Below are 18,117 nucleotides of genomic sequence, written 5' to 3' on the forward strand. Positions count from 1 at the left end.
ACCTCCGTCGGCTTCTGAGACCCACCTCAGCGTGACCCTGGGAGACAGCTGTGACAGGAGTTGGGAGGTCATGGTGGATGTGGGGGGTTTCCTGTGACCTGGTCCTCTTCCTATGTTCGGTTGCACGTCATCGTGTTTGCAGACGGGCAGACTTTATACTTGCCTCTTATGCTTTTGAAGGCCAGAGCCTAGGAACCAGCTGTCTCATTAGTTGTGCAGCCTTAGAATTCTGCCGGTGTCTGCAGCCGTTCATGACCACAGCTTAAAGGCAAAGGTCTCTCCCGTCCCCTCTGTCAGGTCGTCTGAGTGTCTCTCTAGAGGAGCTTGGGTTTCCCACTGATGAATCGGACCACAGCAGCTGTGGCTAGAGGAGAGTCACAGCTTCTGGTGGGATGGAGCTGGCCAGCCCTCTCTCCTCCTTTGTCGCCCTTGCCAACCCCAGCCCGCCATTCACCAGGAGCTGCCAGTGGTCTCCTTATCTCTGCTGTCTATCAGGATGAAGAGGACTTTTGTGGAGGGCTCTCTCTCTTTTTAGGGCTGGAAAACAGCTGCTCTCCAGTCTGGTCCATTTCCTTTCCATATGGGGAAACCGAGGCTCAGAGAGGCTGACCCTTGTGCCTGGAGGAACCTGGAAGCAGGGACTGGACAAGGGCCCAGACTCCTGGCTTGTTTCATGTGTCCTGGCCTCACCCCAGATGCCCTCCTTCAGGGTCTGCCTTAACATCTCCCCTAGCTTGAGACATGCCCTCACATTTCTGGACTCAGGGCTGGGCATCTCCAGGCTCCCAGCTCTAGCCCTTGCCCCAGTGGGAATTTTCCTCTTCCTATTTTCCTGTCTGCTAGATAGGCCTGGTCATTCCCTGGCCAACACAGAAGCTGCCTCAGTTTCAAGGTTTTGTGCCCACTTCTCTGTCTTCTTAGTTACGGACCTTTTCCTGCCTCACCTTGACTTGTGGGATCTCTGAGCTCCTCCTCCCCTGGCCATTGATGCCTTGAGTTCCCAGAGCCACTACCTGAGGCCTCTAGAGCACTTCTGGGCCATCTGGCATGAGGGGTTGTGAATTGACAAATATTTGGGGTGCAAACTTGCAAAAATGTAACAGGCAAGTGCAGATTCTGCCCATTTGCAAACATTATTATGGTATACACAGGGACACACAGGGAAACACAGGGAAAGTGGTTGCCACATGCAGACCCCCACCCACAATTGCATTCTATTCATTGTCATATTATTCATTGTTCCTCTTGTAGATAGGGAAACTTCTTATAAAGATTGGGAATTTTATATAGAAATCTGGATTTCTGGCAACTGTGGGTCTGTGCTCCTCTATTATAATAAAGTCTCCAGCAGAAGCACCTCAGTGGCTCAGCGGGTTAAAACCTCTGCCTTTGGCTCAGGTCATGATCTCAGAGTCCTGGGATTGAGTCCCACATCGGGCTCTCTGCTCAGTGGGGAGCCTGCTTCCTCCTCTCTCTCTCTCTCTCTGCCTGCCTCTCTGCCTACTTGTGATCTCTGTCTGTCAAATAAATAAATTCTTTAAAAAAAAAAAAAAGGCTCCAGCAGGTGCTAAGAAGCAATCAGACTTCTGCGTGCTTAGCCTTCGTCCCCACCCCACCCACCAGCCTTACAACTGGCCTGTTTCCCTCATTTAAGTTACCCAGACAACCTTTGGGCTTTCAAGTTCGTGATCCTGAATCTAATCTGACCTTTGCATTTCAGAGGTGAGAAAGTGAGGCTCCAGGAGGGTTGCTGGCACACCAGAGCCCCCCAGCAAGTTGGCAGCAGAGCTAGGACTCCAGCCCAGCCCTCGTTCTGTTGTCCCTCTTGTGTTGCTGCTCCTTTGCTGGGGGTTAAAGCTGTCCCTTGCCTGTCCCCGCCTCAGCTGGCCTCGGTTCTCCTGGTCCTGAGTGTCCTACCCCCCCCCACTCCCACCTCAGAAGCCTGTGTTGCCTGGCGAGATGATGTGTGGATGGTGTCTAGTTCTGCCCCGTGCATGGAGCACAGCCAGAGCCCTGCATCCATTTCCTTCCTCTGTGGGCCTGCATGGCTGCCCTAGGTAACCTGGGCCTGGTCTCTGGGGTGAGGCCTACATTGCATGCCTGCCTTTCCCTCTGTGCAGGAGCTGTATGCAGCTGGGGAGAACCGCCTGGGAACAGATGAGTCCAAGTTCAATGCAATTCTGTGCTCCCGGAGCCGGGCCCACCTGGTGGCAGGTAAGGCGGTCCCATGTCCCAAGGGCCGGATAGATGAGGGCAGACAAGGTATAAAAGGGAGACAGCTAGCAGGAACACTTGGCAGGCCCACTGCATGGGGCTTACTCCTCCTTAAAAGAGCCCCCTGGTGGGCGCTGGGTGGCTCAGTCATTAAGCTGCTGCCTTTGGCTCAGGTCATGACCCCAGGGTCCTGGGATTGAATCCTGCATGGGGCTCCCTGCTTGGCGGAAGGCCTGCTTCTCCCTCTCCCATTCTCCCTGCTTGTGTTCCTCTCTCTCTCTGTCTGTCAGATAAGTAAATAAAAAATCTTAGGAAAAACAGAGCCCCCTGGTGGTGACATGAAAGGTCTTATCAGTGGGTTTCCAGACTTCCGTGCGCTTTTGGTTCTGGGGGGAAGCAGAGGAAGAGGTGAGAGGAGTGCGGTCTCCTGCTGGCCGGCGCCTTTATATACCAGAATGTGGAAATCAGAGTTGAGAAGAGTCTTTAAGGGCACCCGATGCAACGCCTTCCAAAGCGTGGCATACAAAAATCAGCATAACAATTGATCGTGCATTATACGAAAGCACATTGTTTACTCATTCATTTGGAACCTATAAACCAGGCTCTTGCCACAGGCCAGGTCCTAGAGTGGGTGTGGGGAAGCAGCAGGGAACCATATTCTGGAATCGCTGCTGTCCTCAGGCTGACATTCTTGTTCTGGGAGACAGGCAGGAGACAAAAATGAAGTGGAATCTGTGCCAGCTGGTAAATCCTTCAGTGACAGACAATAAAGTTGGAAACAGAGATAGGGAGTGGTGTGGGGGGTCAGGGGTGGTGCGGGGGTCAGGGATGATGCTTGGAGTGGTCCTTGCTGAGGTCATGACATTTGAGTTAAAAACATGACAGAGCCGCATGTGCAAAGGCCCTGGGGCAGGGGTGGTGGGACTGAGAATGACAGCCACACATAGCCTGGTGGGGGCCCGAGTGAACACCCAGCCCCCTGTTCTGTGCACGGACTAAGGCCAGAGCTAGAGTTAGCACACGGGTCTCCACTGGGCCATACCTGCCTCTTTAGGAGCCTGGAGTCCCACTGCCATGGGTGCTTAACTTGTCCTTGGGTAGGCTCTGGGGGCCAGACGGGTGTTAGCTCATAGCCTGACTGAGAGCTAAAACAGATACATGGAATGATGGGGAAGGAAAGTGGGCATGGACGTGAAGTGAAGGGATTTGAGAAGAGAGCAAAATTTTCTGTCGGTGTGTGTGGAGGGGTGCTCATGGGGTGGTAAGGGATGACTCAGGTGAGCCAGGAACTGACAGGAGTGGGGTGCATGCGTGTCATGGGGTGAAGAGCCTGTCTGACTTGAGAGCTGGTGGGGGGGCCGGTCAGTGGGGCCACCTGGGGTACTGCAAGCTGAGGGGAGAGGTGGGTCTCATAAGGCCAGGAGGCTTCCTCATCGCATGCTTGTGTGTGTTTTCTCGGGTAGCTGAAACGAAGTACCACAGACTGAGTGACTTACGCGAGAGATCCTCATTTTCTACTGTCCTGGGGGCTGGAAATCCAAGACCAAGGTGTTGGGGAGGGGGGGTTGGTTTCTTCTGAGGCCTCTCCTTGGCCTGCAGATGGCTGGCATCTTGCCGTGTTCTGAAACGCTCTCTCCCCCATGTTTGCATCCCTGATGTTTCCTTGTGTGTCCAGGTCTCTTCTAAGATTGGATTAGGGCCCATGCTAAGGGCTTCATTTTAACTTAACCACCTCTTTAAAGGCTGTAGGTACATTCTGAGTTGTAGTGTGGGGGTTAGGACGTCACCCCATGACTTTGTGGGGACAGAATTCAGTCTGTAACTCGTCCCTTCTCTCTTTGCACTAGTCTTCAACGAGTATCAGCGGATGACCGGCCGAGACATCGAGAAGAGCATCTGTCGGGAGATGTCTGGGGACCTGGAGCAGGGCATGCTGGCTGTGGGTAGGTGTCCTGGGCCCGCCTTGCCGCCGGCCTCCCCGGGGCTGGTGTGCATTGTCTGTTTGCAGGGTGCTCCCCCTTCTCTGGCTGCAAGGCGAGCGAGCACATGATCCACAATTGCTCAATCCTGGGCCGAAGCGGTGGGAAAGCAGCCTGCTTCCCGGGTCGCAGCATGGCAGTACCTCCCGCGGCCCCGGACGGTCCTGTTTATATTTCAGGCACAGCTCTGGGGAAGGGAGCTGCCATGTGGGCACCAGTGGGATGGCAGCCAGCTGCTCTCCCGGAGGAAGATGACTCACATCCTGCCAAGTTGCCTCTAAAAATACATCCCTGCAGGCAGTTGTCAGATGTTTGTGATGGAAACACGTGGAAAGATTTCTACTTGAAACAGCTTGCTCAGGAAAGCTGGCTTGGCTCCCGGAACCGTGGAGTGCCCCTTGCCGTGCCCGCGCCCAGTGCAGCGGGGTCCAACCCGCTCCATGGCCGCCCACCTGCCCAGGCTTCACAGCCTCTCCAGGCCCTGTGGGGCGGCCACAATCTGCCCATCTTTAGCTGTGCTTTCCTTGGAGCCTTCTGGCTGGGGCAGATGGCGAGTCCTCCCCATTTCCTGTGTGTCCCCTGTGACACAGGGATTGTGGCCGGAGACATTTGTGCCACTCGGCCATCCTTCCTCCGTGAGGGTCCCAGCCCCTAGGTTGCCCCACGTGCCAGTATCCCTACATGGCTCCTTTCACCACACTGTTGCCTAGAAGGAGGTAGAGGTTCGGGTCTGGGCTCTATGTTTCTATTCCAAAGAACCAGAACCAGGAGCACAGACAACTGAGCCTGGAAGAGAAGGAGGAGCGGAAGGTGAAGGTGTCCCCCGTGGCCTCGCACAAGGACACTCGTTCTCTCCCTTGGCGCCTTGGACGGAGAGTTTCTGCAGATGGAGTGATGTTCTGTTTCTCTGTTCTAGTGAAATGTCTCAAGAATACTCCAGCCTTCTTTGCTGAAAGGCTCAACAAGGCCATGAGGGTACGTGTCTCCCATGTGCAGGGGTCTGGGCAGAGGAAAGGAGGGGGGTGTCTCACCCCCTCCCCATGACCAGGACCTTGCTCGGGGCAGAAGGCACGAGGAGAGCCACCCCTCAGCCAAGAGGACAGAGAGGGCCCACGGGCAGGAAGGTGGGACAGTAAGGAGGCTCATTGCTTATGCCCTTGGTGGACTCTCTTCAGGGAGTGGGAACGAAGGACCGGACCCTGATTCGCATCATGGTGTCTCGCAGTGAGATCGACCTCCTGGACATCAGAATGGAGTATAAGCGGCTGTATGGCAAGTCGCTGTACCACGACATCTCGGTATGGCCCTCGTGGGGACGAGCGGGCTGCCTCCTGTGGACCTCCCTGGCCTCCCCCTTGTCCCCATGTACCTGCCTGCTCGGAACCCTGGCCGCCCGCCTTGGCCCCTGGTGTGCGCGGGCATCCTACCTTTGGGCTTTTTGCTTGCTCTCTTCAAACTCTCCTGGTTTATCCAGTTGCCCCCAGACTGTTAGAAGCTCCTGAGGGCAGGCTGGGTGTTAACCCCGCTGGCGCCCCTGCCCTACCTCTCCAGCACCCCCACCCCTGCTGCTCAGTAAATGGATGGAGGGGGAGTCCCTACACCAGCCTTGGAGAAAATGCCGGGCCTCCCCACATTGGTACTCGGTCACCCTATGAGTCTGGGACCCATTGGTGAGGACTCCCATCCTGAGGCGACAAGTCCTTCTGTCACCTGGTCACACGGCAGAGACAGCCCTGAGAGCATGAGAGCGCTAGGGCTTTGGGGTCATGCGGCCTGGGGTCCAGTCTGGCTCTTCTCACTTGCTGTGTGACCTGACCATCCTTCCCGAACCCTAATTCCATCATCCCCAAGACAGGAATAGCAGTTCAGGGAGTCTGAACGAGGCGGCGCTGTCAGGCACCTGGTGTGACATGTGTTACGCTTTTGTAACCATGCGCCGGGGCCAGCCTGACAGTAAATTCCTTCTGACTGTTAAGTTCTTGAATCCAGAGCCACCACAACCAGCTTGTGACTTCAGGCTCCCTCAGATCTGATGTTGGGCCTGTCACCGAGAACAGCTCATCTCCATTTTTCTGTCTATAACCTGCTGCTTTGGAAAGCAGAGGATCCTTAATTAAGCACAAAGTGGCTCCCGTGTGCCCATGGGCTCCTGGAAGGAGCTAGAGGCCTCGCCTCTGGGGAGGGATGTGGTGGAAGGAAATGATCAGACGATAGCCAAGTGCGGGGTGCCTGGCTGGCTGAGTCGGTAGAGTGTGTAACTCTTGATCTTAGGGTCATGAGTATAAGCCCCATGTTGGGCACGGAGCTTACTTTCTTACTGTCGGTGTGTGTGGAGGGGTACTCATGGGGTGGTAAGGGATGACTCAGGTGAGCCAGGAGCAGACAGGAGTGGGGTGCATGCGCTTCATGGGGTGAAGAGCCTGACTTGAGAGCTGGCGGGGGTGCCGGTCAGTGGGGCCACCTGGGGTACTGCAGGCTGAGGGGAGAGGTGGGTCTCATAAGGCCAGGAGGCTTCCTCACCGCATGCCTGTGTGTGTTTTCTCGGGTAGCGGAAACAAAGTACCACAGACTGAGTGACTTACGCGACAGATGCTCGTTTTCTCCTGTCCCGGGGGCTGGAAATAAGTAAATAAAAAATAAATAAAATTAACATTTAAAATAATTTTTTGAAAAGAGGTTAGCTAAGTGCGTTCTGCGCTCTTCTAATGGGAGTGCAGCAGTGTGAGGTGGAAGAGAGGTCGGTAGGAGCTGAGACGCCCAGGGGACAGTGGTGCGCACTACATCACGCTCCAGGGCACATGTAGTAAGAGCCGCGTCACATACAGCCTCAGTCCAGTGCAGTGAAGATGCTGGGAAAAGGTCACCATGAGTTAGCCCCGAGTGAGGGGTTTGGGTGGGCTGTTTTAAATTTTGCACGTTTATTTTTCAAATTCTGACTTTGATCATCAGGGTGAGTGCACCTGTCTTCTCAGCAGGCACTTGGGGAGGCCGAACCCTGTGCTCTACGCTAGGTTTAGGCAGCCGCAAGGCCGCGTGCGTGAGCTGCTCCCACCCTGAGCCCAGCATGGGCTGCGGGCGGGGTGTGTGTGTGTGGGGGAAGTCCCTGCAGCAGCACTTGGGGCAGAAGAAAATCAGGAGCTAGGAGGCCAGAACTGGCCACAGCTCGCTAATGTTGCCCTTGTTTCTGTGACCAGGGGGACACTTCGGGGGATTACCAGAAGATTCTGCTGAAGATCTGTGGAGGCAATGACTGAGCTGTAACCAGTGGCTCCCACTTCTGTCCACCTGCCAGCGATAGAGATGCCAGGAAAAGGTCAAAAGAATGTCCATCTGTTTCTAACAAATCCACAAAAGAGCCCCCCAAGTGTCCCAGGGCAGCCCGTCCATCGTTAGATCCTTGGCCTGTCCTCCACCTGCACCCTCCTCTCCTGCTCCTTGTATCATGCTCGTGCTGTAGGACCTGGGTCCCTGTCTCAGGGCGCCTTTTCCTCCCCAGCCCCCACGGCCGCTTGCTGCGAAAGTAGACGTTTTATTTCTTGACCCGCGCAGTCAGTCCCTTTGGCTTGTGGCTGAGACTCTCGGCTTCCTATTAGTCATGTAATTTTATGTTTTTATTTGGAGACATCTTTTTTTTTTTTAATAGTCCTTGCCAGACAGATGCATACAAGTCTCTGCTGCATACACATTTTGGGTGAAAGGCTGCGGGGAGCGCTGTGTCCGCAGCAAGGAGTAAAAGGGAAGACCTTTGACAGTAATCTTAGTGTCTGGTGAGAATGTGTCACCAGCTTTGTTATTGCCAAACTCACTCCTTAGAGTTTTCTTAGGAAAGAGAAAAAAAGAAGAAGAAGAAAAAGGCCAGAAAGTCATCTGTTCCTCCTTCCATGCAAAACCAGGAGAACAAAGCCAGCTCCGGCCAGTGACAGGGTTTCTTGTAATTTGGAATGTGCCTTAAACCTGAATGTTAATAGCCAAAAACTTTCTAAATTAAAGTCAGCCAGCTCTGGAACATTTTGGAAATGTTTCCCTGGTGCCAGCTTGTCGTCTTCTGCCTCATGATTCTGCCTGTAGCTCAGGGTTCTGGCCTTAATAGCCAGTGAAAATTTATACGACTTTAAGTAGAAACTTATGCTCAGGAAACTGTGAGCATACGTAATTTACGGAGACCCGGGTTGTAACTAATGAGAAGGGAGGTTCCTGAAATCCCTGCTCGGAGCCCAGATGCTAGGGGTGTGTGGATTTTGGTCAGACGTGGGTGCGGTGTAATCCACCGAGGACAAGGTAGGAAGAGTGCGGTCCTTCATCCGGGTCCTGGAGAGGCATGGGCAGGAGGGCACGCGCATGACTCCTGGGCTAGACCTCTTGGCTGGGTGCTGGAGAGGAGGATGGGGACAACCCAGAGAAGCACAAGACTGGTGCCTCCCCTCAGGGACCCTTTGGTCTCAGAAGGTGCTCCTGACTGTGGTCCTGGTGGGCCTTTGGCCCCTTGGTTGGTGGTGGGTAGGAGAGGGTGAGTCCACAAGGGGCAGAATTTCCAGACATCATTGTTCTGTCCAGAAGCCTGGAGCTTGCCTTGCTGGCCAGGGTTCTCTCCTCACTCCCTTTCTGACCTCCTTTGTTGGGAGTTTAGAAAGGAGAGAATTCAGGGACCGAGGTGGGAGATTGAGCCAGCTGGGCCCTGGGAGGGGCCGCAAGGAATGGCCTGTCCCCAGAGTAGGTGTCTGCCTGCAGTGCCCCCTCACTCTTCCCTGGTCATAGTGAGAGGAGAGGATGGCCCAAGGGGCACAGGGCAGCCAGGAGCTAGACCCTAGCCTGCCCCACCTAGACCCACCTGCCTGAGCCAGAGAAGTTGCCGTGGGCACCGGATTCAGTGGTAGGCCCTGCTCTTCGCTTCAGGTCCCCCTGCCTCCATGCCAGCAGCCTCTCAAACACCCAGCATACTTGGCTGAGGTGCTCCTCCCCTAGGGCAGGCCTCTTGCTCTTGGGTGCCTGGTGGCATGAACCGATTGGCGTGACACAACTTGCCACAAACTCAGGTGGACCCCGGCTGCCTCCCGAGCTATGCCAGGGCCTACATTTAGCCCCCCTCCAGGGAGATGTTCTGTGACATTCCTTCGCCTCATCTCACCAGAGGTTGCAACCTGGTGTCCAGCAGGCAGTTTCTGACTGTTTGTGCATTTACTTTGGTCGCCAAAGAGTCTTTTCAGACATTTCAATTTATTGCCAACATGTAGGTATTGAGAGATGTTATTATTATTTTTTTTTAATCTGAGATTCTGGCTTCTCTTTAAAAACTAAATTCTGGCAACCCTGCAGACCAGGAGCTGCTGGAGCCAGGTCGCAGCTGCCCCCTTGAAGCATATGTTCTGTTTTGCCACAGGCCCTGCCAGTCCCTGTTGCGTGTTAGCTCTTTGGCCCCAGTAGGGCTTGGAGTTGGAAGACCCCGGCCCACACATCTGGGGACCATCTGTGTTCACCCTGGCCCAGGTCTTGGTTTCTCTTTACCTTCCTGTCCCCCAGTCTACCCTCTTGGTCATGCCCATGGGACCCAACCCATAATAAGGATAGGCTAGAGGACAGCATGAAGTCTGAGTTCTCTCCAGGGCCAAAGGCATTTACTGCCTTCTAAGGTCAATGGGAGGTTATTAACTCTGTTGGTTATGCTCAGGACAAAAAAGATGGGGAGGGAGACCTTCAGCCTTACAGGACATCTTTCTGGGAGAGGACTGCCCTGGGTGGTGGTGGTGGTGGTGTTACTGTTTTACGTCCTGGGGTGTTAGTCAAGACCAGTTCTTGCTACACATCTAATTTCACTTCCAGAAGAACTAGAGGATGAGATACCAGGGGAATTCAGCCCTGAGTGAATTCTCAGCAGCTGTGGGGCATTGGATGGAATAGTGTGTTGGGGGCAGGACCGGGACTAGGATGAGGCAGATGAGTCACTTGTCTTGGGTACAAAATTAAAGAAACCATCCTCGCTGAATATTGGGCTGTATGGGGTGCTTACATTTTGGGTGGGAAAGTGGTCCTCAGATAGTGGGTCACAGACCCTCATGTGCATGAGGCTTGTCGGGGGAGCTTGTTAGGAAGCAGGTCCCTGGGCCCCAGCCACCCAGGGCAGAGCAGGCCTGGGGGCCAGGAAACTGCTTCTGCGGCCTGCTTGCCTGGTCATTCTGATGCTGATCTCTGTGCTCCTGGGCTGACCCAGGACTTCTGAGATAGGGGTGTTCATTCACACGAAGGGCAGCAGGTGAGGTGGAGGCAGGCTGTGCCTGGAATTCGGTCAGTTGATGGAAGATGGAAGTCTGCTCCCGGCTTGGAGAGAGGGATTTGAAAGATGAACCTCTGCAAATGCCCATGGTCAGAGCAACAGCTGGGTGACCCTGCCACGTCCCTCCTCTCGCTTTGGCAAGGAGTTAGAGCTCTAGCTTAGGACATAGCCCCTTCTGTTTGCTGCCAGTTCCTTCTTGCCCTGGCTGATGGAAATGGAGTCAGACTTGGGGACAGAAACCAAGCTAAATCATCACAGGTGTCTTTCCCAGCCCAATAACGGCTTATATTTTCACCCCGTCGAACCTGAGAGCTCTCTCTGGCTGTGTTCCTCTAAGAGACCGGGACGTCATTACTCAGTCCTCTACCTGGCCCCTTACAGAGACCCTCTCAGTTAAAGATGGAGTCAGCGAAGCCCTCAGCTCTACGAGGGACTCCTGCCCTCAGCCCGCCCTCCTTGGAAAGCTCTCCTTGGCCCAACCCTGGTGCCCACTCTGAACCTGGTTCCTTCCAACAGTAAGAGTTGACATTGTCCTGAAGCAGAAAGAGCACTAGTCTGGGAGTTAAGCTCCTGCCCTGATCTCAGGTCAGCCACTGGTGTGCTCTGTGATCCTGAAAGTGTCCCCTCTTTGGGCCTTTGTTGTCCCTTTGAAAAATGAAAGACTAGATCAGAGCTTTTTGAACTTGAATGTAGTCAGCAAAAATGGTGGAGTAGGGACCTCCAAAAGTGTACCTCCTACACAAAAGCAAAAGAGATGGCGAGAACTGTCAGAATCAACTTTATCCAAACTCCAAAAACTAATGGAAAGTCTGCAGCAACCAGACAAATGCTTGAGAAAAAAAGTCTCTGTGAGAGGGTTTTGTTGCTTTTTCACACACCCCAGCCCCATCCCCCTTATCCCCCCAGCTCAGCAGCAGCCTCATGAACATCCCACAGTCCCTGCATGGGTTCTTAGCACTGGAGGGAACAAAATGGATCTTGTTCTCAAGAACTTTGGATATTTTGATCCGTCTGGTTGCTCCCCAAAAGACTGGCTCAGATGACTTGCATTCATTTCACCGAATTTGGAGCTTTCCTCAGAGGGAGGTGGCAGCCTTGGTGGACATTTGAAGGCAAAAAATATATTAGCCACTGATGCCTGGAGGAGGGGATAACAGTTGGAGCAAGCAGGAGATAAATTGAAAAGTTTAGGGAAGAGAGGCTGGCAGTAAGATACTTTGGGGAATAATGGTTTTGGAGAGGTCCCACAAATCCTGGCGGTCTAGAAGGCCACCACACGCATGCCCAGGGTTGAGTGCATGCTTAGAAGAAACGTGAGAAGGCTGAGTGCTCACCTCTGGCTGACCTTCTGGCTCCACATGACTGGGAAGTGAAGGCTAAGGCAGAGTCAGAGACTGCTTGGCTCCAACACACACACAACACATCAGCAAAGGCTGGGAGATTTTGGGGTGGTGGTGGGGGGAGTTGGTTCCAGGTTCTTAAGGAAATTTGTTGAATCACTAGTGACCACTAAGCTAACTGAACATAGAGACTTCAATGGCCACACCTCACAAAGAATATAAACTTCAAAAAACTAATCTAAAAAATAATAATAAAAAAAATAAAACTTAGAAAACTCATTAAACTACAACTAATAAAGCAAGCAGCAACAATAAATTCCGGGGAAGGAGAAGACTCTGGTTTCCAGAATTGTCACATTATAATGTACAAAGTGGCCAGTTTTCAACAAAAATTATGAGGCATGTGGGGAGGAGTCAAGATGGCGGAGAAGTAGCAGCTGAGACGACATTGGGCAGCAGGAGATTAGCTAGATAGCTTATCAAACCATTCTGAACACCTATAAATCCAACAGGAGTTCGAAGAGAAGAAGAGCAGCAATTCTAGAAACAGAAAATCAACCACTTTTGGAAAGGTAGGACCGGTGGAGAAGTGAATCCAAAGCGATGGGAAGATAGACTGTAGGGGGAGGGGCCGGCTCCCGGCAAGCGGCAGAGCAACCCAGCACAAAATCAGAACTTTTTAAAAGTCTGCTCCACTGAGGGACATCACTCCAGAGGCTAAGCCGGGGTGAAGCCCACGGGGGGACAGCATGGTCTCAGGTCCCGCAGGGTCACAGAAGGATCGGGGGTGTCTGAGAGTCACAGAGCTCACAGGTATTAACAGCGGGGAAGCTGGGTACAGAGACGGAGCCGAGGAGTGAGTGCTCAACTCGGGGTTACCTTAAATTGTGATCTGTGGCACAGGCCACTGCTCTGTGAGCAGAGACCCCACAAGATCTGGGGGACCTCCTTGGAAGAGCGCAGGGATCTGTGAGGTTTGGAGACTCTAGGCAGGGCTGTGTGCCAGGGACAGAGACACTTGGTCACAGGCTGGGTGAGCTCAGAGTGCAGCCAGAAGCCAGGGAGATGGGAGTGATTGAGCGCTTTTCTCTGAGGGCGCACTGAGGAGTGGGGCCCCGAGCTCTTGGCTCCTCCGGGCCGAGATTGGGAGGCCGCCATTTTCATTCCCGTCCTCCCGAACTCTATGGAAAGCGTTCAGGGAACAAAAGCTCCTGAAAGCGATCCCTGTCCCCTGGTAAGGACGTGCAATTCTGCCTCAGGCAAAGACACTTGAAAATCACTACAACAGGTCCCTCCCCGAGAAGATCAGCAAGAAATCCAACCAAGACCAAGTTCATGTACCAAGGAGAACAGCGGAATTCCAGAGGAGGAGAAAGCAAAGCATGGAATTCATGGCTTTCTCCCCATGATTCTCTGGTCTTGCAAAGTTAATTTTTTTTAATTTTATTTTTTTCTTCTGCTAAATTTATTTTTATTTTTTTTACTTTTACCCTTTCCTGTTTTAACGTTTTTTAACTAGTTTATCTTAACAATACCTTTCATTTAAAAAAATATATTTTTTGAACCTTCAATATCATAGTCATATTTTATCTTTCATTGTATCTAACTTTACTTTTTGTATACATATAGAGTTTTTTCTTCTAAAAAAAATTTGGGATACAACTTCTTTTAATAGATCAAAATATACCCTAACTCTAGCACAGGGCTTTGTTTTAGTCTCCAGCCTGAGCAAATTCTCTCCACTTTCTTTTTCTTTATTCTCCCAACCAACTTAACTCCTTTTTTAGAAATTAAAAAATTTTTTTTCATCTTCATAGTCCTATTCCATCCCTTCATTGTGTTTACCCTTATGTATGTTTTTCATTCTTTAAAATTTTGGGAGGTAGTTTCTTCTAAGAGACCAAAATACTCCCAAAACTAAGTGGGTGACCTGTTCTATTCACCAGTCTAATATTTATATTTTTTCTTTCTTTTTTTTTTAATTTTTTCTGAACTTCTTTTTACCCCCTTTCTTTCCCCCACGATTTGGGGTCTCTTCTGATGTGGTTAAAGCACATTTTCCTGGGGTCTTTGCCACCCTTTTAGTATTTTATTCGCTCCTTTGTATATTCTTTTTTTTTTTTAAGATTTTATTCATTTCACTTGACAGAGATCACAAGTAGGCAGAGAGGCAGGCAGAGAGAGAGGAGGAAGCAGGCTCCCTGCCGAGCAGAGAGCCCGATGCGGGGCTCGATCCCAGGACCCTGGGATCATGACCTGAGCCGAAAGCAGAGGCTTTAACCCACTGAGCCACCCAGGCGCCCCCTCTCCTTCGTATATTCTTATGTGGATAAAATGACAAGGCGGCAAAACTTGCCACAAAATAAAGAACAAGAGACAGTACTGAAGGCTAGGGACTTCATCAATATGGACATTGGTAATATGTCAGATCTAGAGTTCAGAATGACGATCCTCAGGGTGCTAGCCGGGCTCAAAAAAGGCATGGAAGGTATTAGAGAAACACTGGAGAAATAAAAGCCCTTTTGGGAGAAATAACTAAAATCTAACCAAATTGAAATAAAAAAAGCTATTAATGAGGTGCAATAAAAAATGGAGGCTCTTACTGCTAGGGTAAATGAAGCAGAAGAGAGAATTAGTAATATAGAAGACCAAATGACAGAGAATAAAGAAACTGAGCAAAGGAGAGACAACTACTGGACCACAAGGGGAGAATTTGGGAGATAAGTGATACCATAAAAGAAAACAACATTAGAATAATTGGGATTCCAGAAGAAGAAAGAGAGGGGAACAGAAGGTATATTGGAGGAATTATTGTAGAGAATTGCCCTAAGACGGCAAAGGGAACAAGCATCAAAATCCAGGAGGCACAGAGAACCCCCCCCCCCTCAAAATCAGTAACAATAGGTCCATACCCCATCATCTAATAGTAAAATTTACAAGTCTCGATGACAAAGAGAAAATCCTGAAAGAATCCTGGGACAAGAAGTCTGTAACATACAATGGTAAAAACATTAGATTGGCACCAGAATTACCCACAGAGACCTGACAGGCCAGAAAGAACTGGCATGATATATTCAGAGCACTAAATGAGAAAAACATGCAACAAAGAATACTATATCCACCTAGGCTATCATTGAAAATAGAAGGAGAGATAAAAAGCTTCCAGGACAAACAAAAACTAAAAGAATTTGTAAACACCAAACCATCTCTACAGGAAATATTGAAAGGGGTCCTCTAAGCAAAGAGAGTGCCTAAAAGTAGTAGATCAGAAAGGAACAGAGACAATACACAGTAACAGTCACCTTACTGGCAATACAATGGCATTAAATTCATATCTCTCAATAGTTACCCTGAATGTAAATGAGCTAAATGCCCCAATCAAAAGGCACAGGGTACCAGAATGGATAAAAAAACAAAACCCATCAATATGCTCTCTACAAGAAACTTATTTTAGACCTAAAGACACCTTCAGATTTAAAGTGGGGGGGGGGGGTGGAAAACAATTTACATGCTCATAGACATCAAAAGGAAGCTGGAGTGGCAATCCTTCTATCAGATCAATTGGATTTTAAGCCAAAGACTATAATAAGAGATGAGGAAGGACACTATATCATACTCAAGGCGTCTGTCCAACAAGAAGATCTAACAATTTTAAATATCTATGCACCTAAAATGGGAGCAGTCAACTATATAAACCAATTAATAACAAAATCAAAAAAACTAATCGACAATAGTACACTAATAGTAGAGGACATTAACACTCCCCTCACTGAAATGGACAGATATCCAAGCAAAAGATCAACAAGGAAATAAAGGCCTTAACTGACAACACTGGACCAGATGGACATCACAGATATATTCAGAACATCCCAAACCATCCCAAAGCAACAGAATACACATTCTTCTCTAGTGCACATGGAACATTCTCCAGAATAGATCATACCCTGGGACATAAATCAGAGATATATTCAGAGCATTTCATCCCAAAGCAACAGAATACACATTCTTCTCTAGTGCACATGGAACATTCTCCAGAATAGATCACATCCTCGGTCCTAAATCAGGTCTCAACCGGTATCAAAAGATTGGGATCATTCCCTGCATATTTTCAGACCACAATGCTCTGAAGCTAGAACTCAATCACAAGAGGAAATTTGGAAAGAACCCAAATACATGGAGACTAAACAGCATCCTTCTAAAGAATGAATGGGTCAACCAGGAAATTAAAGAAGAATTGAAAAAATTCATGGAAACAAATGATAATGAAAACACAACGGTTCAAAATCTGTGGGACACAACAAAGGCAGTCCTGAGAGGAAAATATATAGCAGTACAAGCCTTTCTCAAGAGACAAGAAAGGTCTCAAATACACAACCTAACCCTACACCTAAAGGAGCTGGAGAAAGAACAACAAAGAAAGCCTAAACCCAGCAGGAGAAGAGAAATCATAAAAATCAGAGCAGAAATCAATGAAATAGAAACCCAAAAAACAATAGAACAAATCAACAAAACTAGGAGCAGGTTCTTTGAAAGAATTAATAAGATTGATAAACCCCTGGCTAGGCTGATCAAAAAGAAAAGAGGAAGGACCCAAATAAATAAAATCATGAATGAAAAAGGAGCGCTCACAACCAACACCAAAGAAATGCAAACAATTGTAAGAACATATTATGAGCAACTGTACACCAGCAAATTTGACAATCTGGAAGAAATGGATGCATTCCTAGAGACATATAAACTACCACAACTGAACCAGGAAGAAATAAAAAACTGAACAGACCCATAACCAGTAAGGAAATGGAAGCAGTCATAAAAAATCCCCCAATAAACGAGCCCATGGCCAGACGGCTTCCTAGAGGAATTCTACCAAACATTTAAAGAATTAATTCCTATTCTCCTGAAACTGTTCAAAAAAATATAAATGGAAGGAAAACTTCCAAACTTATTTTATGAGGCCAGCATTACCTTGATCCCCAAACCAGACAAGGATCCCATCAAAAAAGAGAATTACAGACCAATATCCTTGATGAACACAGATGCGAAAATTCTCACCAAAATACTAGCCAATGGGATCCAACAGTACATTAAAAGGATTATTTCCCACTACCAAGTGGGATTTATTCCAGGGCTGCAAGGTTGGTTCAACATCCACAAATCAATCAATGTGATACAATCCATTAATAAAAGAAAGAACAAGAACCATATGATACTCTCAATAGATGGTGAAAAAGCATTTGACAAAGTACAGCATCGTTTCCTGATCAAAACTCTTCAACGTGTAGGGATAGAGGGCACATAACTCAATATCATCAAAGCCATCTATGAAAAACCCACCACAAATATCATTCTCAATGGAGAAAAACTGAGGGCTTTTCTGCTAAAGTCAGGAACACGGCAGGAATGTCGATTATCACCACTGCTATTCAACATAGTACTGTAAGTCCTAGCGTCAGCAGTCAGACAACAAAAAGAAATTAAAGGCATCCATATCAGCAAAGAAGAAGTCAAACTATCACTCTTTGCAGATGATATGATACTATATGTGGAAAACCCAAAAGACTCCACTCCAAATCTGCTAGAACTTGTACAGGAATTCAGTAAAGTGTCAGGATATAAAATCAATGCACAGAAATCAGTTGCATTTCTCTACACCAACAACAAGACAGAAGAAAGAGAAATTAAGGAGTCAATCCCATTTACAATTGCACCCAAAACCATAAGATACCTAGGAATAAACCTAACCAGAGAGGCAAAGAATCTATACTCAGAAAACTGTAAAGTATTCATGAAAGAAATTGAAGAAGACAGAAAGAAATGGGAAAATGTTCCATGCTCATGGATTGGAATAACAAATATTGTGAAGATGTCTATGCTACCTAAAGCAATCTACACATTTAGGGCAATCCTTATCAAAATCCCACCCATTTTTTTTTTTCAAAGAAATGGAACAAATAATCCTAAAATTTATATGGAACAAGAAAAGACCTCGAATAGCCAAAGAAATATTGAAAAAGAAAGCCATAGTTGGTGGGATCACAATTCCAGATTTCAAGATCTATTACAAAGCTGTCATCATCAGGACAGTATGGTACTGGCACAAAAACAGACACATAGATCAATGGAACAGAATAGAGAGCCCAGAAATAGACCCTCAACTCTATGGTCAACTAATCTTCGACAAAGCAGGAAAGAATGTCCAATGGAAAAAAAACCAGTCTTTTCAACAAATGGTGTTGGGAAAACTGGACAGCCACATGCAGAAAAATGAAACTGGACCATTTCCTTACACCACATATGAAAATAGACTCAAAATGGA

At 49.0% G+C, this 18,117-nt stretch overlaps 1 protein-coding gene across 3 annotated transcripts in view; it reads left to right on the forward strand.

The window, feature by feature from the left end:
- ANXA11 (annexin A11) overlaps positions 1-8,226 on the forward strand; it is a 37,192-nt gene extending 28,966 nt beyond the window's left edge. For all 3 annotated transcript variants that reach the window (XM_047702114.1, XM_047702113.1, XM_047702115.1), the window contains 5 exons: positions 2,121-2,214; positions 4,062-4,157; positions 5,110-5,168; positions 5,369-5,491; positions 7,388-8,226. In XM_047702114.1, coding sequence (XP_047558070.1) covers positions 2,121-2,214; positions 4,062-4,157; positions 5,110-5,168; positions 5,369-5,491; positions 7,388-7,447 — 432 coding nt within the window. In that variant the 3' untranslated portion in view covers positions 7,448-8,226. The remainder of the gene's footprint in view (positions 1-2,120; positions 2,215-4,061; positions 4,158-5,109; positions 5,169-5,368; positions 5,492-7,387) is intronic.
- The last annotated feature ends 9,891 nt before the right edge of the window (positions 8,227-18,117 follow it).

Source organism: Lutra lutra, chromosome 14 (genome assembly GCF_902655055.1).
Source record: "Lutra lutra chromosome 14, mLutLut1.2, whole genome shotgun sequence".
NCBI classification, from domain to species: Eukaryota; Metazoa; Chordata; class Mammalia; order Carnivora; family Mustelidae; genus Lutra; species Lutra lutra.